At 39.6% G+C, this 19,194-nt stretch overlaps 1 protein-coding gene across 4 annotated transcripts in view; it reads right to left on the bottom strand.

Moving 5' to 3' along the window:
- Window positions 1–5,044: 5,044 nt before the first annotated feature.
- Window positions 5,045–19,194, bottom strand: part of ANO1 (anoctamin 1) — a 73,108-nt gene continuing 58,958 nt past the window's right edge. For all 4 annotated transcript variants that reach the window (XM_040701776.2, XM_004941530.5, XM_421072.8 and 1 more), the window contains 11 exons: window positions 18,125–18,199; window positions 17,189–17,390; window positions 16,402–16,513; window positions 15,664–15,721; window positions 15,455–15,555; window positions 14,829–14,974; window positions 12,949–13,101; window positions 12,145–12,197; window positions 10,411–10,595; window positions 8,648–8,753; window positions 5,045–7,691 (listed from right to left, as the gene is read on the bottom strand). In XM_040701776.2, the coding sequence (XP_040557710.1) occupies window positions 7,431–7,691; window positions 8,648–8,753; window positions 10,411–10,595; window positions 12,145–12,197; window positions 12,949–13,101; window positions 14,829–14,974; window positions 15,455–15,555; window positions 15,664–15,721; window positions 16,402–16,513; window positions 17,189–17,390; window positions 18,125–18,199 (1,452 nt within the window). In that variant the 3' untranslated portion in view covers window positions 5,045–7,430. The remainder of the gene's footprint in view (window positions 7,692–8,647; window positions 8,754–10,410; window positions 10,596–12,144; window positions 12,198–12,948; window positions 13,102–14,828; window positions 14,975–15,454; window positions 15,556–15,663; window positions 15,722–16,401; window positions 16,514–17,188; window positions 17,391–18,124; window positions 18,200–19,194) is intronic.

Genomic DNA, 19,194 nt, shown 5'->3' with positions numbered 1-19,194 from the left:
GTAGAGTGTTTTCCATCTGAGTCATTATCTCACCCTCATTGAAGTTGGAAGGTGCAAGCTTTTTTCAAATCTGATTAACGAGGGAGTGCCTTGTCTGCCCAACACAGTGTGGCCATTATCTGGAGCAATCACTTCCTTTTAAAACGTGAATAGTTTTATGCAACCATTAAGTGACACAGGATATGACTAGGTTAGTTACTCACAGGAATTTAGAAATAATAAATAAGAAAGTAAATCTGGTTTCATTGTGCCCTTCCCTTGATTCTTAGGCGTAGGGGCATAGAAAGCATTATTTTCTCCTCTCTGCATAAAAGCTTCAATTTGAGCTAGTCCTCAGCATTGTAGTCAGAACCAGATACAAGTTAAACTTAATCCACAATTCATTGGAACTGTGGAAAATGTGATTTATTCCCAGAAATGAGAAGACAATAAAGGAGCATGACCTTCTGAGAAAAGGAGTGGTTAACATAATATAACATGTAGCATTTACACACCTTGCCTGCACTCTATGTACCTTCAAAGAGAGTAAGGAGAAGTTGCACACCCCTCAGTTTTGTCTGCTTACCCTCAAAAATTTACACACTACATTTCCTTACTTTCCTGAGAAGCTCTTGTTCAGAGACACAACCATAATAAAGTGATCTGCAGTACGAGATCAGATCTATGTTCACATCCTCTCTCAAACACACATATACTTTGGCTGTTTTTCACTAATTTTGAGTGTTATTTTAAAGCAGAGGTAGCCTTTATTGCATCTATGCCAAGTACCTGATCCTGGAATTAACTGGCATTTCTTACCCACAGGAATCCCCAGTAGTGTCTACCAGCTTAACTCTACAGCTCTCTTTGGTCAGATCTAAAGGGCGCGCATCTTAAAGATACGGAGAGATTTGTTTTCAAAACTAAAATTCACGGAGAGAAAAGTGGAGAAATTCAGTGGGATTTTTAAGCTGACTCTCAGTTTTACTTCTACCATTCTCCAGAGCAAGGAAGAAGATACAGCTGAAATTCACATCAATCTACTCTCAGGACTGTCATTGTTCCGTTCCCTGCTACCAGCTCCCTCCCTCTCCCAGCAATGCCTGTGTAGAGTATAATACTTGCTGGAGTGTGGCCCAACTTCCACCAGGTTGTAGAGCCATCTCTTCACATCCTGAGGATTTTGTGCTTACTTGGTGGCAGAGGACAAGAGCAGAGGAAGGAGAGGAGCAGTGTAGAGACAGTCTGTAATTTGACCTTGGCATTAGGAAAAGTAACTTAAGAGAAACTTAAATGCTTTCAAGGTAAAAGTAGTCTAGACCTCAGGTCTCCAACTCCCTGGTACATGATCTAACCTATAAAACATGTTTGTCCCCATTTTCAGAATGAGGTTTGTTCTTCAGGAATCACTCACTTTGAGTAAAGCTTTGGCCTCCAACCAACCTCCTCACCCTGTTAACCTTCAGGCAGGGCTGGAAACTCAGTTTCTTCACAGGGCTAATCCTTCCCTATCAGTAAACTTGGAGCAGGCTAGTCTGCTGAGATTTATTGCTTTCCCACTTGATGGTTAATTACCTGTGAGTAATTATATTTCTTTACCTCCAGATGTTTTTGGAAGATTAATGTATTAAGAAATGTAAGCAGCTCTGTTAATTATGTGTTCTTACCAGGATAGATGGCAATTCCATACCTGGGAGTACAGCAAAGCAGTGATGCAATGCTGTGGTTAGCCATTCACCTGCACGTTGTCTGCGAGGCTTCAGAAACTTAGCTGCTGAAGAGGTTGAGAGTATGGTCTGATTTCAATGTTGGAAATGGAATGAGAGCTCATAAATCGTTCTGATGCATCGCAGTTATAAATCATTCTGATGTTAAAAATAACTGTGTTCCTGGAGGAACATCTGAGAAACAAAATGATTGCACTGGTCTAATGCTAAGGCCTTGAAATTGTTGAGCCAGAATTTAAGGGTAATCTGCAAAATAAATAAATAAACAAATAAATTGCTGTTTGGGTGATTATGTCTCCTTCCTGGCCCCTGAAAAGAGATGCTTTTCAAGTGGAAAAGCTGGCTGGCATGCTCCCAGTGAAAAGCATTGGTTTTGCTGGGCCTTTTTATTTTCGATTGCAGAGGCTCACGGTATTATTTGCCGTACAACACATTCAGTGGAGAACAAGTCAGCAAGTCTTCACTGAGGCCCGTTCTTACTGCACGTTCATTCAATTTCTTACTTTCTAGCTTTCACCTGCACATAAGATCAATAGTATTGCACTGCTTGGCAGGGTGAGATTGCACATTACTCAGAAAAGATTGACAAAGGATACCTGATAACCTGCCTCCAGGATGGTCTCACCTTAGGAAGCAATTCTAATTCCAGAAAAGCAACTTCTGCAGCTGATCTGCCAACTCACTTGGACCTGAGAACATCACTCAAAAGCATTTCCTTCCTCCCTTCCCTACCTGCCATTTTACCTTAGCCTTTGTCTCCTATACTTCAGCTAGAAAACACGGCCACTCTTATTAATTTAGAAATATGGAATAGCTTTTTTTACTGCTCTAAGGAAGTTTGCTTCACTATACGTGTCTAACTCTTGGTTGGAAAAATGGAGTTCATTAAGCTTTAAAGTTTCGCAGCACAATACTTTGTGTCACACTTTGATTCTTTTTCTCACAAACATCTTGATGGATCCATTAGTCGTTTCTTTTGCATGAATTTTCTCATACGTGTGGAACTAAGCAAAATGAAAGCTGTGACCTTCAAATTTGTGCAGCTGGCTAAGTTTGCATGAGCGTGTAATGCCTTTGGATTTTTGGAACCATTTTCCTCTCAGAGGCTAATGCAACATCGTATGGAACTCTTTACTGCTTGCACAACTTATCTGTATCAATGTATTTTGGCTTTAGCTGACCCTCAAGGTTATGAAAGTCGCATAGGGTGAGTACTAAGAATTCTTGTTACAAGTGAAACCAATCATTCAATAAGCAACGCTTAGTCTCATGTAAAATATGCTGAAGTCAGAGGGAGTTAAAGAAAACATTTTCCTTGGCTGCAAGTAGCCTTCAATTGGGATGCATGCAGGGTACTGAAAACCAAGGAAGAGCTGAAAATTAAGAAGCCATTTTACTGGTTTCTTCTTGTGAAAGGCATGTTTGGTTAAAAAAGGAGGAGGAAAAAAATAAGTTTTTTTTTTCTCTGCTGTACTAAAAATGGCATATTGTGTTTGGCCATGGAATAAATAGTACTCAAATGTGAAAAGAATTGAATCAGAGTTTGAATGAGGTCCATGTAAATTTTAGGGCTTGGTTTCTTCAGTGGCAAAAGGAAAAAGAACTGTTTACTTTGAAAACATCATAGGAAAATATAAATGTGCTCCAGTGATTAAGAAAACTTGAGGAGAGTTCAGACTGCTGAGGTAACAAGACGAAACGTAAATTGTTTTATTATCACTTATTGGAAATGGCAACAGCCAAAAAGATCATTAACAGCTCAGCACCAGAGAGCACTGCGAGTTTAAAATAGAAACATATCTGTGCCTCGACTTGAGACTTATTCACCCTTAAGCTATTTAAGACTGCAAAATATTTGTAATACGGTATCTTAGAAACACAGTGGCACTGAAATCCAGAAGATTCAGACTCGTACTGTCAACACAATGGGGTGCGTGTGATTTCCTCCTCAGATGTACCAACTGAAATTCTGCTTTTTCCACAAACTTTGGTTAGCAAAATGCAAACACTCTATTTTAGCGATAGTTCTACATAGCCACTTCCAGCTATCATCTTTCCTACTGTCCTCTTTATCTGCAGCTTCTTGTCAAGACCTCTGCTCTTTCATAATGATTTTCCTGTTTTATACACTGCATTGTTTTGTTTTAATCAAGACTTCTGTACTTAGAACTTTGTGGCAGAAGTATGTCAAGCACAAATGGCAAATCTGCCATTGGTATAACCAGCATTTGTTACTATTTGCATCGCAAATAAAAAAAACCAACCAACCTCTCAGGAACAGGAACTGAACTGCAGTGCAAACGTCTTTATGGAAGATATCTTCCATCTCATGAACTCAGCTCAACTGTTTTGTTTTTAAGAACCAGCAAAACCAAACCAAGCAGGCAGTGACGTGCCCGCTCCCACAGGAGTTACTTAGAATGATAAGAAGTATTATTTGACACAGATTGTTGCTTAATTCAAATATGCGTCTTTTGAAGAAAAATAAGGCCTCACCTTTGTTTGGATAACAAACAAATCCAAGCACAACACAAACCAACTGCAGTGCAATGCGGTACGTAGTCCCTAAAAGCTTATAGCTTTTAGGAATTGGTTTCCATAGCCGTTATCTCTGAATAGAATTCTTACCTACCAAATAAATTCACATACAGTTAGAAATGTTAATATTTTCTGATAAAAAGGAAGAATTGGAATGAAGAATCATTCTTTTCCTTCACACAGAAAAGTTAGAAAGGAGAAGGAAAAGACTGGAAAAGGCAAGTGAGGTTCTGTTCCCAACTCTACTTACACAAATTCCACTGTCCAGTAAAAGTGGCCTACAGTGCAACTGCACTCAGTGCACAGCCCAAGGGATCACTGGGCTTCATTCCTTCAGTTTACCGTTTATACAAGAGTACATTTTTCACTTTAAATGAACAAACCAAGTAGTACTCTTGTTATGAGATGCATTAAATTTCAAAGTGGGGTTTGATGGCACTCTGATCCAAAGAACTAAAGCAGCCAGAACACAAGACTTGTAGTATCAGTTGTCAAGAAGATATCTATAAACAGAGTAGTCAATATCTGCAGATAAACCTCCTGGTTCTGGTCTCTGCAGTCTGAGTACATAAGGAGCACTGCAGAGCATCAATAATCCATTTTTATGCAAAAAAAAACCACAAGTTACTACATTTCTCCAATCTAACAGTAGTTACTGTTAGATTAGATAGCGCTGTGTGCACTCAGAGCACAAGGAGCACTGGGAAGTGAGCCTACCCCACAGAAGCAGCTCTGGCATGTTTAAGTTTATTTCAAATAAATGCTTAAAGAAAAGAAAAGAAAAAAAAAAAGAACTAAAACAGATTTAGAATATATTTACTTTTCTTAAAAAAAAAAGGATTCCATGAAAGTTTTATAGTTATCTAAGTAGTAATACAGTTTTTATATACAAAATTCCATTTCAAACAATTTACTGTACAAAAGAAAATATAAGCCACTGTTACCATTTCATGATTTCAGCAAATAATGCAAATTTTTGATAAGTATGTGTTCAGGATATAGTTCTAGCATTTACAGGAATGTCAGTATTAAGCTGGGAACACTCTCAGATCAGTATTTACAGATGAAATTCCCTTAGAGGAAGTTCCATAAAATGTCTCTTCAGAATAGGTAGTTCACGTTTAGCTTTCTTCTTGATCTTTTGGGCTACCACGGAATGAGAGAAAGAACGCTTCTATAGCATTTACAGACAAAATTCTGCTTAATTTATTTGCACTTACTGCAGTCCACGGGCCTGACCTTGTAAATACTTACTGCCAGGCTTCATGCTTATAGTGTGAATAAATCAGGCAGGATTTGGCCCTAGAGGAGTAAGCTATCATAAATTACAAATTTAAAAAATAGTGACATTCCTGCAAGTCAAAATACAACAGAAACAAGAGTTAACAAAATATAAGCCCTTTATTAATAAAAATCTTTGGTTGGATCAATATTTTAAATAAGCTTCAAGAATATTTGGTTAATACCATTTTCTTTCTTCCACATAATATCTTTTCTGGTGCCTTCTTTGGACAGACTACAGAAAAATATCAAGTTTATCACATACCTTAAAACAAATAAATATATCAAAAGCTAGATATGGCTTTTTTTGTTGGTTTTTTTTTTTTTTTAAGTTCTGGCATTAATCTTTAAATTAGTTTGGCAAAGAAAGAAGGAAAAGAATAAAGAAACAACTACTGGAAACAGTCTTGACATTTGGTTTTGTAACAAACCATACAGTAGTTAGACTTTAAAGAAATCTTTACTTTTTATTTTATTCTTCAGTTTTATATTCATAATGCAAGTGCCATGGACAAGACAAAGCGATAAAAGAAATGAGGTTAATTGCACCAATATTATTTGGAAGTGCAGTTCATCATTTGACAAAGCAAAACTAAGATGTACTATACTTAAAAAGAGTCGAACCGATGAGATTTAGATAGGCTTCTTAAGGAAGGATTTTAGACTTGTATTTAAGGAAGCTCCATGTATAAAAGATAGGGTATTTTAAGACAACAGAGAAGTTCTGTAACTAACTGAAGGTCTGGTCCTGTAGCCCCAGTGCAGGCTAAACTTCCCTTGAAGACACTGAGTGGTACGTGTTTTGGATTTACTCTTCCAGCATAGCCTCTGAAAAGTGCCATTCAGCAGTACAAAGTCTGCAAGGGCAACTGGCTCCCTTCTCCTGCAGAGAACAGAGGGCTACAGAGAAAAACCTGGCTAAGAAAGAGATGTGCTAAAACAAAGGGAAAAAGGGACTCCCCTCAGCAAGAATGGTGTCTGCATACTAGGCAGGGCAGTTAACTCACTGTAACTCTACATGTGCTCATTAATTCAGGGCATTTACCAAAATGCTCCACAGTAATCGACCTGCTGGGAAGATCTCCAAAGTTGTGCTGCTGCTGCCTTGCTATGGGTGAGGAGCCTCTGGGGACCACTCCAACACAGGTGATACAGCCTGGGGCACCGAGGCAGCTTCCACCACATCAGCCATGCATTGGTAAGGAGATCTTTTCCAGATCCACTTTCCTGATGCTTGTGAAGAGAGCAATGCCCAGTGGAGGTCTCAGGCATGCAGCAGACAACCACACGTGCCCTAGGCATGTATTTGACCCTAAAACTCAATGGGAGCTTTGTTTCAGACCTGCAGGTTCAAACACAGATGTCTGCCAGCAGAGCTAAACCGTATCTTTGAGAGCAAGTAAGTCTGGTAAACTTTATATGGTTCCTCTCCAGCCAAAAGGAATACCAGGGCACACTCTAAAGCTGATTTTGATATACTCTATAAAGTTTCCTGACAGAGCTGCAAGCCTGGGGCTCCAAAAATATTTTAAATTAGTAGTATTATCGTTAATTAAAATTTAGCTTTAATGATTTAATTAATAGTCTAAGGTCAAATTCTCAGAGAATATCTCTAAGACATACTAAGTATGTCTTACCAATGCACACCAGTGTAAATAGTGTTATCTAATAATGAAATATAAAAATTCCCTGCATTACTGCTTGTGCAAAAGAAAAACATAAAACATTATCAGAAATAGAATGTGGTCCTCCATATTTGTAAGAAGGGTGTTTCTCACAAAGATGGGAGCAAAATGGCAGCACATCCTTCAACATGCAGCAGGTTGTCCATTATTCAAGTCCTGCCCTTTACATGATGGCTTATGTACCAGTGGAATGCCCCGACACACTCAACTCCATCCTCTTCTATACATCAACAGGATACGAGTGACAGGAGGACAAGCTCCCACTGTGGCTCAGGGAGAGTCTGGGGCTGTGATTGTTACAGTTTTCACCTTTTTTCTTGTCCTTGTCTTTCCAGGTTTCCAGCATTTGCAGCTTCCCTTGCTCTTCTCTCATGAAGACCTCCACCATGAGAACCTTCTCTTTATGAATCTGCTGACTAATGTCCTTGGGAATGTCTGGGATAATCCAGTCAACAAAGTCACTCATAAACATGACCAAATTCTGAAAATGAAATTGTGAGAAAATGTCAGCCAGCAAATGAAAGGATGACTACAGGGGAAGGGGTCATTTTACTGTAGCTGAGAAAAAAGAACGAAGGAAAGACAGTATTTGAATTGGGCTCAACTGCACGCCACAAATGTGATACTGAGCCAAATTTACCTCAACTTCCTGTTCATATTAGAAACAGTGAAAAATGCCAGGTGCAGATCTTTATGATTTATCTACAAATACAGTTAGAGCCATTTAGAAAGCAAAAGGAAATACTGGACCTGGTAGAGTTTTACATCAGCAAGACAGAAACAAATAAGCAAGAGGTAAAATGATGAAAGCTGGCAAAACAAACAAATAAACAAACATGAAACGTTTCTGATTTAAAATCTTGATTCCATGAAAGGGAAGACTTTCCTCAGGACTTACAAAAAATAATAATTGAAACAAGTTTAGGCAAGGTGGGATTAAAATACTTGTGTTATAATAGCCAGCTTGACTGTTGAGATTGAGGAATGTAATTCAATGAAAAATTACCAGGTTTTGCTTTCTCGTTCAGAAATGAAATAAAATACAACTGGGAAGTCTTGGAAATTTCATTTCTTGGCTTGGTCTAGAAAATATTTTGGAGGAAATTTATGTTTCTTCATTGTAATGTCCTACTAGAAAGACCTAATTAGCATCAGTTTTGTGCTCTCCTCTTCACTAAGCTCGTTGTTTCTGCACCAAACCAATTCAGAGAATCACTGAGGATGAAGTAACCCACTGCTGGGGGTACATCTGGGACTGTATGTGGAAAGGTGAACAAGAATGGGCAAATTCCTTTGATTTTGCAAGAAACAGCTGTGAAGGAAGATACTTTCTTTGGCCTAATGACTATTTCCAGAGGTGGCTTGCTGTATTTAGCTGAAGAAATACCACAGCTCTTTTTTGTTCTCATATTAAAAGTGCCTGCAGTCATAACATACCTGGAAAACTATCACAAATGCTAATCTTGCTGCTAGGACAGCCCAGAAATCCTTTGAAATGTCATACTTATTTTCAGACCAGGGGGGTTCTCGATAATCTTTGTACCTGCAAAACAAGGCTCAGTAAATCAGTGATGTCATTCAGATGTTTTAGCATAACAAGGAGTTAACACTGAATGGCTGAACAGTAGATCAAATAGTCTAAAAGAAAGTTCACTCTTACAGTGGCGTTGTAGTAACCTCTCACAAACAAGACACAGCTGAACATCCCATAGCCTTTAAGATTTATTCAAATTAGAAGTCTTCAATCTTAATACCCTCTGATTATAAGTAATATAAACTCTAATTACAGTAAAATCAACTCCACATAAAGACAGCAAACAGCACAACTCAGTCTGGTTTCTTTTCTTGTTATTGTTGTTGTTTGAAATAAGCTTCACATGAAAATTAATTAGCAAACTTATTTCTCAGACAAAGTTTAAAGATGAAAATACTGATCTCAAGTGCATAATGTGTGCTGTGCTACATGGCGTTATACTTGTTCATGACTGGCTAAAGATCACTGCCAAAATATAGAGAGACCATGAGAATTTTCCCTTAGCTATGGCTTCCAAAAAATCTATGAGCTAATCAACAATAACCTCTTAGCAATTGGACCAAGAAAAATACACTTTATTTAAAAAGTAGCATCCTGTTGATGTTTAGGAAGAATAAGGAACCCTGTTTTCAAGTGATTTAAAAATCCCTGGAATGTGGGAGAAATGAAAGAAAGAGGGTGGGATTAGAAAGTAGAAAACTACCATTTTTGCATTGGGCTGTGACAGTAATACACCCTAACACTTCTTTCTGTAAGTTCTGTGCTAAAAACGTGTTTGCCTGTTTAATTTATCCTCTGATCACCAGGAGGAAATCGAAAGAAATTAAAAATAAGCTAAGCTAATATATATGTAATTTTGGTTGGTTTTCTCTTTCATCTCAGGGTGAATTTTCTGTTTAGCATTCATTCAGCATTCGTTTAGCATTTAGCGTTCCATGCAAGTTAATCTGCTATGTCATTTCATAAAGAATACAGGTTTAAAAAAATAAAACTATAAATATTTTTTTTCCTTATCAGTTTGTGTAATTTTTCAGTGTATACTAGAATAATTATTCTTTCTTTTTTTTTTTTTTCCCTCTCCTAGTTTGTCTTCCTCCTCGCCACCATTTATCCCTGTTATTTAGTCTCTCAGTTTTGTTGTTCCAAGTGCTTCCATTTGGCTTTCATCCCCGATTTATAAGGTAGAAAACATGTTTTGAAGATGATGTATATTTAGGCGAAGTATGCATTTCAGCATTTCTGAACAAGACTGCTTGATAAGCTGAAATATGCAAACAATAATTTGCCTTTAGAAATGAAAATAAAATGTAGAAGTTGTTACAGGCATGTATATTTCCCGCACAATCACACTTTCAGTGAGTCTTAAATTCCAGTGCAGATCAGGCTGCTATTACTGTCATCAGCAATTGCTACAGAAATTGGAGAAGTATGCTGTGAAGTCACTGTCATCCAATTAGTAGGCTGTGATGTAATACCATGACTGACACCATTTTATTCCCTTGAAGTATCACTATGCTGTTTATCATTATTTATCTCCTTTCCTGAAAACAGGAAACTGAAGTGCTCAAAAGATGTTGAAAATACAAGGGACCAAAGTCTACCCCAGGAATGTATCATGTTCTTAGCTGGTAAAAGGCTTAAAATTAGTTGTTACTCAAGAGAATACCTGCATATCTGAACCTCGTAGCCAAGTTCCATGGGGTCGTTTGGAGCTGTTCCTGCTTGAAAATCGCTGACATTAAAAGAGGATAGTGTATGGTTCACGAAGCCATGCATGGTGCCATTCTCACTGTACATATACAGGTACACGAGGCGTGGAATGAAGTCGGATGTGAATGAGATCACAAATGCCTAAGCCATAAGAGTAAAGAATGAGCGCAATATTCAGGCACTGTTTTAAGTTAACAACACATCAACTATGTCTTGCCCACACTGCTTACACAAATAAGGGGCTGTCATATAGGGGTTGCTGCAGAAACAGGCCCCTAAATGGAATATTAACTGCTGTAACAAGGTAGTATTTACTGCTGACACTTTTGAGTGGCAGCACATAACATGGAGCAGTTCCATGTTGACTAAGATTTGTATGTGGTAGCAATCTGAATTCCCCAGAGCATGGAGCTGCTGCATCCCAGCATCAAGGCAAAGCAAAACACACTGCTGTTTCCTTGTGCCCCTCTGACAACTTGACCCCTATGCACTTCATGAGGTCCAACTGATTTATTTACATGATTTCCTTTACTGTTCTGCAAACAACTTACAGTGAGTTGACTCTCTAAACTCTCATTGCACTGCGAAAGCCCATTCATTTTACATATTCGTTAGCTCCACTGGGGTAAAGGGATGAGCAGACTGAGCCAGTTTTATTTCTACGGTCACAAAAGTTCCACGTTGTTTGGTTATTTTAAAAGGTTTTGTAAAAACATCATACACAACAAGCAGGACAGCCAAGTCAATGGACATCTTCGTAACTCTCGCTGTTCTTATTTATCATTGTTGTAAAACATTTTCACTGGCATAAGTCTCATGTACACGTGGAACAAACACAGTACAAAATGTTTTACTTGTTCTATGATAAAAAGGGACAGTGCATAGGTCAAAGAAGGAAAATAACACTGGATAACGATGAAGAGAGACTACAGGGGAAAAAAAGAGAAAAACAGAGAAATTATTTCCAAAGGAAAAGATGAGAAATGGTAAAGACAAACTAAGGCAGTTTCTCAGATACCCACTAGAATGGTTTGGCCTTAAAAGAACAGACACCTTTTGGCAAAGCTAAGGGATTTCTACGCAGGACAATGGGGAGAAAGGAGGAGAGCCCATGGACGTGTGGCTGTAAACCCTGCACAGCTGCTATTGTGCTGCATTAGAAACATGTTTCCAGCTTGTCATTCAACTGTTCTTTTCATCTTTTGCCAGATGAGGGTGACAAAAGTGGTTTTATATTTATTTATGATACTAGAAATGAGCATGGTGGAAAGAAAGTGAGAGGGAACACAACTTTTCTGAAGAATCAAGATGATGTAAAATATGCAAACATAAAGGTAGGCTAAAATTTTCCAGTGGATGGGATATTCAGTGCTGAAGAAACTAAAAATATCTTCATCGATTTTCAGTGCTATCTGAGTGAGAGCACTGCATTTCGAGGCCAGACTGTACCCAGATTTTCAGTTATCCCTAGAATACTAAAATTTGGTCATTTCCTGTCCCCAGTGCACCACTGTACAAAATCGTCTCAACTTTAAAGTAACCACTGGGTCCAATTCCCTAATATTTTAGCCAAATTCTGAACCATTTACTTTCACTGAATTTGAGAGATTTAAGCTGAGATAAAACTAATGGAGCAGAATGGAGAAGCCAGCCTACTGAAGTAAAATTTTATTCATGCAGAATTACTTACATTTATTATGACAGCAAGCTTTCCTATCCCACGGAGGATATTGTACCAGATTCCTGAGGAAAGAGACAAACATGTGAATGCTGTGCCAGTCATTAAAATTAGATGAATTACATTTTTCAGATAACAGAGTTAGGACGGTGCCAAACTAGGGTAGTATTGAAATTAAGAAGAATAATTTGTAAGAGACTAATTTAAGGACTCATAAGCAAAATGATTCCAACTCTTTCTTCCAAAATCATGCCTAGGTGCCTACTTCTTTAGAGCTTTTGAGGGAAGGGGAGGACTGGTCTGCTGCTGCTGTATGGCCACAGAACTGAGTTCCAGCCAGGTTCATTGCAGCTTTCCAGCTTCAGGAATGAGTTGGGATAAACGCCCTTCCAGCAGGGATGAAGGGACATGCTTACCCACAGACATTCAAGTCTTTTCTCATTCCCAAGTCTATTTCTCCAGCCCAGTCCAGAGTTATTAAGCACAGGATTTGATTCTGCAGGAAAATTTCATTGCCAGGAAGAACTGTTGGTGTGCAGAGCCACATGAGATATTTCGCTACTGTACTGATTGCTTTGCTTTGAAAAATGACACTGTTTACCTAATAAAATATTCATTTGGATTTAAAGCACTGGTCTTTCTATTTTGAAAGCAAAGCCTTGGTAAGTTATGACAGTTCACAGTTAAGCAACAGTATAATGTTTTGAATTGTCCTATAAATGTCTTCCTGTTAATGAGACCAACTCAGCACAATAGCATCCTGCCATCAGTCCAGGAATAAACAAGCAGAGAGTGACAGCAGCAATGAGCACTTACCTATGTCCTTTGCTCTGACTGCTACTGGTCTCCTCAGCTCCGTAACAAATTTTTTTGCATCTAAACGGATTTCAATGATGTTGTTCAACAAAGCAAACAGAGGCGCCAGTGGGAAGGATGCGACGAACAAAGTTACAAATCCAAACTGAATAACTGAGAAGTAAAAGAGAATGTCAATGGATTGATCTGTGTTCATCAAATGCATACATAGTCATAGAATATCCCAAGTTGGAAGGGACCTGTAAGGATCATCGAGTCCAACTCCTGGCTCTACACAGGACCACACAAAAATCAAATCCTATTTTTAGAGAGCTGTCCAGATGTTCCAACATCATCATGTCAGTGCAGTTCCCCCAGATTCTAATAAGACAACATCTTCTGGGAGACTAAACTGCATCTTCTGCGTCAGGCAGATGTCCAGCAAGGCTAAATGACCATGGTGGCAGGGGAGACCCTAGCACAACTTCATCGCAGCAATGCTGGCCCTGTTGCTCACTACCCCTGTGTCCCTCCATCAGGGCAGGGGCAAGGGGATGCTGTGCTGCAGCAGGATGGAGTCCTGCTCCATGCAGGCCTCAACCGTGGGAGTCATCTGAAATAAGGAATGTGGGATGACAGCAGCCCTTCTGCCACCTGCTGCCTCCTGCGGCAGCATGAGCTCCCACGTAGGATTGTCACGCTCCACGTGGCAAGGCTTCAGCTCTCGCTAAGCTCATTGGAAACTTTCTCTTCTGAAGTTTAGAAACCTTCTGCATGCCAGCCCACTCTCTCCGTGATTGTATGTGCCGGTTCTTTTGCTAGCTTTTGTGCTAGCTTTGTTCTTCAGATTGGATTCATCACCCATTCTAACGCTTTCCCTCTCTGTGTATTTATAGAGAGAGATCTGCATCTCTCTCGAACTGTTGTTCCCCACCTCAAAGAAGCCAAGATCTTTTCCATGCTCTCCTAACCAGCTCCCCCTTCCTTCAGCCACCTCCACGGCTTATCTGCCCCAGGTGAGGTTCTCCCTTCAGAGTGGGCAACAAGAGCCCCTGTAGTGGCCTGGTGCTGTGCCCCTTACCTGGGCCTCAGGAGGAACATGATCAATTCCTGTCTGTCCTGGACACGACTATGGAGTTATTACTGAGTTATTCTAATTCACACTATATTTGCTATGAAGGCCAATTTTTGGCATTGGCATATTTCATAATTCTTTTCCGTTATTCTTGCCTAGTCATTCCTGAAAAAGCTACATAAAGTTGCTTGTCTAAGACTCATACTTCAGGAAACTCTGACACTGTCAATAACAGCATTAAGAGGAATAGATTTCTCAGCTTCTCCAAGATTTTAAGGAGGAAAGGAAATACAGCTTTTGAGCCTCAGTAATGCAGAGCGTGATATCCAGTGCATAAACTCTATATCAATCACTCAAGATAATGCAGTACTTGCAAAACAATATATGTGATCTGTCAAGTTCAACCTGGTCTATGGTCAGATTTCAAACAACAGAACAAATCTGGTGTGGGAATACACAGAGGAAACTGTCAAATCTGGATTAAACTGATTTTTTTTTCCATCTAAAGTGCAACAAATGATAGAATCTGCCTCCCAATCTCAGGTTTAATTATTTAACACTTGACAGTAACATGTCGCATAGCTCAAAAGAAAGTATCTAAAATATACTGCTAAAGAAGGGATCATGATCGCCAGATAGCATAACTCATCCCCGAAGCAGCCCATGACTGGCTGAAATGGGTTACTCTCCTAGACCAAACAGACCATGCGCGTAAGTTCTGCACCTTATACACTGTCCTCCAAACCTACAGTCCAAAAACCTCAGCTCTCCATCCCATTCAGTCAGCATAATTCTGCTTAAGACGCCCTCTTTCCACCTCACTCACTCATTTCCATATATTCAGGTGTAAGTCCAGAAAAAGGCTCCAGGTTATAGTCTACTTCATAACGCTGCTTTTTTTTCATGTGCTCTTCATGGTCCAAGGAACGCCGACGCTTTAATTTCATGTATCTTATAAATTTCTTCATTTTTCTGGGGAAAATGGAAGTGATCCAGTTAGCATGTTACTCGGTGCACAATGCCCACTTTTCATGTGGATGAGGAACAATAACATTTTTACATTAACAGACACAATGAGCTCTGTATCTACTTTCATATAAACTGTGCAAGAGCACAATATGCTAAAAAGAAGTACCAAGACGCAGTGTGTGCAGGTATTGAAACACCGTTATGGTTGAATCATGTTCAGAACTGCACCTACTGCTAGCAAGTAGGAAGACAATAGATTTCCTAACTCTTCAGATGTGCTCTGCTGGATGTAATGACAGCAATGCTGGTGCAGCTGCAGAGCAGAAAGGACACAGCATTTACTATATGGCATATAGAGGCTCACTGCAGAGGACTTACAGGTAGCCTGCAAACTACATTCATATCAAGGGGCTGTGAACACACAGTTTATTGGACACATTGCAAAAGATGTGCTTGAGAGAGAAAAAAAATGTTGCTACTTACGGGATTCCGATCTCAAATAAATTGTTTTGAATCAGCTGCTTGCCCAACATGATGATGCTGAGCTGGATGCACAGCTCCATCAGGCAGCCACCCGGTGCACACTGCAGCAGAAAGAGGAAAGGGAAATCAGGACACATGTTGCACCTGTGCAACAGGGGAAGAGGGTGCTCACATGGGGTGAGAGCACAGGCAGGGTGAAATACAATTACCTCTTCCATTCGGAAAGAATGGAAAATGTAGACATAGTCTCCTGGACGTCCAACAAACCTAGAGTGCAAAAGTTAGAATTAAGAACTTCGTATAGATTTCGTATTTCTCATATTTGATTCCCAAAGCCATTTGTGTGAAATGCTATGTCATTGAGCAGGACCACCTAATGACTAGTCGTAAAAAAGAGAAGGCAATCAATCATCTTGGAAGCTTCTTGCTGTTTGTTTCAAAAAGTAAGTTCCATGGACTGAGCAAGCAGCTCAGTAAAAATGCAAGCCACGTGCCCTACAATAGTATAGGCACATCTTGACAGAAATCCTCTAAGGTATATATTAAGAAGGGGGAAAAAGAAACATAAAACAAAATGACAGGGAAGAAATGTTTGAGAGTAAATTAGTGAGGTAAGGTTAGAAGAGGGGAGACAGTAAGCTGTGAAGGCAGAGCACCAGCTGTCCACCTCAGCCCAGTTTCCCAGGCGAGCTGCATGCTGCCTGGCATCCCACAACCCTTAGCAGTACACCTCAGCATTGCCCTCTCACTCAGAAATCATACTAGAGGCAGAACCTGACTACACATAGGCACCTAACCTCATTGCTGTTGCGTTAACCAGAACACGTCCCATGGTATCTTTACTGTCACCCACCCCAAGGAATCTTCCTCATCACCCAAGTCTTAACCCTGCTTCTGCTGTCTCAAGCAACGAACCAAAACTCTGAACAGACTTTTTCATTACCTACCGGCCTTTGAAGAAAGCAACATAGAAGATGGGTGTGTAGGCATTGACAAATTTCAGAAGAAAAGCCTTAAAAATCAGACGCTCTTCAAAATTCTTGTCAGTTTTTGGCACCTCTGGAACCAATGGAACACGTGTAAGAAACATCAAGAAATCGCCCTACCTGGAACATTACATGACCTAATAAATGTGGACTTTGGAAAGCATTTTCAGCCACCTTTTACACAAAGAAAGGTAAAGCAAAATAACCTCAGGGAGGTTAGTGGTAAGTCCCCTGGAATCCCACTGTTCAGCTGCATTGCAACAACTCCAGCATCTGGAGTTGTATCTGTCACATGTGGGAGACCTTCATGACAATCATTTGCAGGATGGACAAGAACTTAACTGAAAAGAATTCTGGACCTTCCATCAGTCATGCTTTTTGGAATTATTTTATTTTTCTGCCTTGTTTTTCTTTGCATTCACAGTTTTCCATTACTTGACATCTCTTATGCCAAGTAAACAAGCAAGAAAAAATAATGCAGTAACTGTGTGATAGAGAAGAGTCAAGGTCAAGAGTAGGCACAGGAATTTAGCTGCATCTCTGTCACACATAACTGGATTAGCAATTAGACTTTAAAGCTGAATCCATCTAAGCTTCAGTATTTATAAGTGACTGCTGAGAACTCTGGTCACCCATCCAAATTCCCCAGGTTTGCTCACTTGTTTGAAGTTAATCATGCACTGCAGTCCATCCGGTACTCTCATTTTACAACTTCTCCAATTAATACCACCTGAGGACTTGCACCTACCGATCTGAGTTAGCCACCTTGCTATGCAGCCATATACTTCATCCAAAAAGATGATGACAACCAAATTGATGATGACAGCAGTGGCAGTGACAGTGACCCTGACGCTGGACCGGCCCGATGGGGTTGCGCTGATTGCCAGTGCTGCTGCAGTGGAGATTCTGTATATTATGACTCCAAACACTATAGCAAATGTCAGTCCCACCTGCAAGTAAGAGCAGCACAGCCCCTTAGAAAAGATTTAACTGTAAACACTTGGCGCAAGACCTAGCCATGGCCTTACAGATGAGATCTATGGGCCATATCCCAACCCCAGAAATTGTGTTAAGGCTCCTAGTCACTGTGAAAACAGATCCACTTTTACTAGTCATTTCATCATCAAAATCTCCAGAAGCATATGAACAAAGTCAGCCTGGTGTATTATAGCTTTGGAAAGGACTTAAACCTTTTTATCCAAATGCCTCTCTGTCTTGAATTATTATTTCCTTCAAAATTTGTTTTAAATGATTATGGTTTATTAGCAAATAGAAAAAAATAAAGAAAAGAAATATGCCATTCTTGCCTTCCTGAGCACTTCCCAAGAGCACTCTCAGTGTATTGTCCCATTGATCATGGTGGTAATCCCCACCTCCACGCCTTCATTTTTTTCCCTTACCATGTTCAGATATGCTTATTTCTTTAGTGGAAAGAGTAGTACTTCAATTTCTAAGAGTAGTGCTAAAGTAGTACTTCAAGCACTTCAATTTCTGTAAAAGTTTTTATGATACCAAAAAAAAAAAAAAAAAAAGTTTGGATGTTTTTGCTGGAAAAAAGTTGTTGAGAACCACATCAATCTGATAAACTCATCATGGTTTCACTAGCATTCTTATCTCTTTATCTCTTCTGTTTTATCTGATCATTCAGTACCATAAATTTCAGGCTTTGCCAAGTGATGCTTACCATGAAGATAATGCCAACAAAATTGGTCAAGTAGGCTGGAAAACGATCCTTCCATGTCAGCTTCTCTTTATCTGTCTAAGATTTCGGGGGGGGGGGGGGGGTAGGGGGGAAAGGGTACATTTACTAAAGATAGATCATGTAATTTTGTGCATGTGACAAAAACAGAGGGGAAACAAAGGCTAACAAAAACACACCCAGTTAGCAGATGCAAAGACAGTGTTTACAGTTACAATTCCACACAGGCAAATTGTTTACTCTCATATCTAGGTTCAAAATGGTCAAGCGTCTTCATTGCGGGTATAAATAAAACAGATTTTTCTGTATACTTTTTGGAGGAAGCATGCAAATAGCCTGTCATAAACCATGATGTAAGAACTCCCCCACTGTTAAATATTTTATTTTCCTTTCCCTGGAAAAATTCTTCCTCTTCTTCCTTTCTCCCTCCCCAGCCCACGTTTGCAGATTTGCATTTATCCAACTGATGCTACTGAAATACAGACTCTACCAGAAAACTTCGGGGTGAGCACACAGTTGACAGGGAAGCTCATTTTGTGATGTGATCAACCTGAAATTTCTTCAGTAGGAGCAAGTTTTAACTACGTGACCATCCACATGGTATCTCTGATGGACCAGGCTACTGGGAATTCTGGGAGTAAAGATGCATGTGCGTAGTAGCAATGGTCTGCAGACTACCCTAAATCCCATCAACCATCTAGTGACTCTGCCACAGTGAATTTGGGGATGAAGATTTCATTTAGAGCGGTATTGCTCATCAAGTCTTTCATGAACTTTCATGCCGGGAATTGTTTTTAAACACCAGAAAATAAACAATGAAGTAGCATTACGGAAGATGACGCACACATTTTAATGGACATAAAAATATTACTCAAAATTCTATTTTTATTCCATGCACATTGCCTTAAGGAAGTGCAAGCAACTCTTTCAACACACAGCCCATGCTCCACTGCAAAACATAACCTCAATCCAGCACAGTACCCCTAAGGTTAGCCATGCAGTGCCATTCCGGATGCACAGAAATGGTGTCTAAAAGAGTGCTGAAACCAGGGGAG

The sequence above is a fragment of the Gallus gallus genome, chromosome 5 (genome assembly GCF_016699485.2).
Source record: "Gallus gallus isolate bGalGal1 chromosome 5, bGalGal1.mat.broiler.GRCg7b, whole genome shotgun sequence".
NCBI classification, from domain to species: Eukaryota; Metazoa; Chordata; class Aves; order Galliformes; family Phasianidae; genus Gallus; species Gallus gallus.
This window is presented reverse-complemented; position numbering and strand designations above follow the sequence as displayed.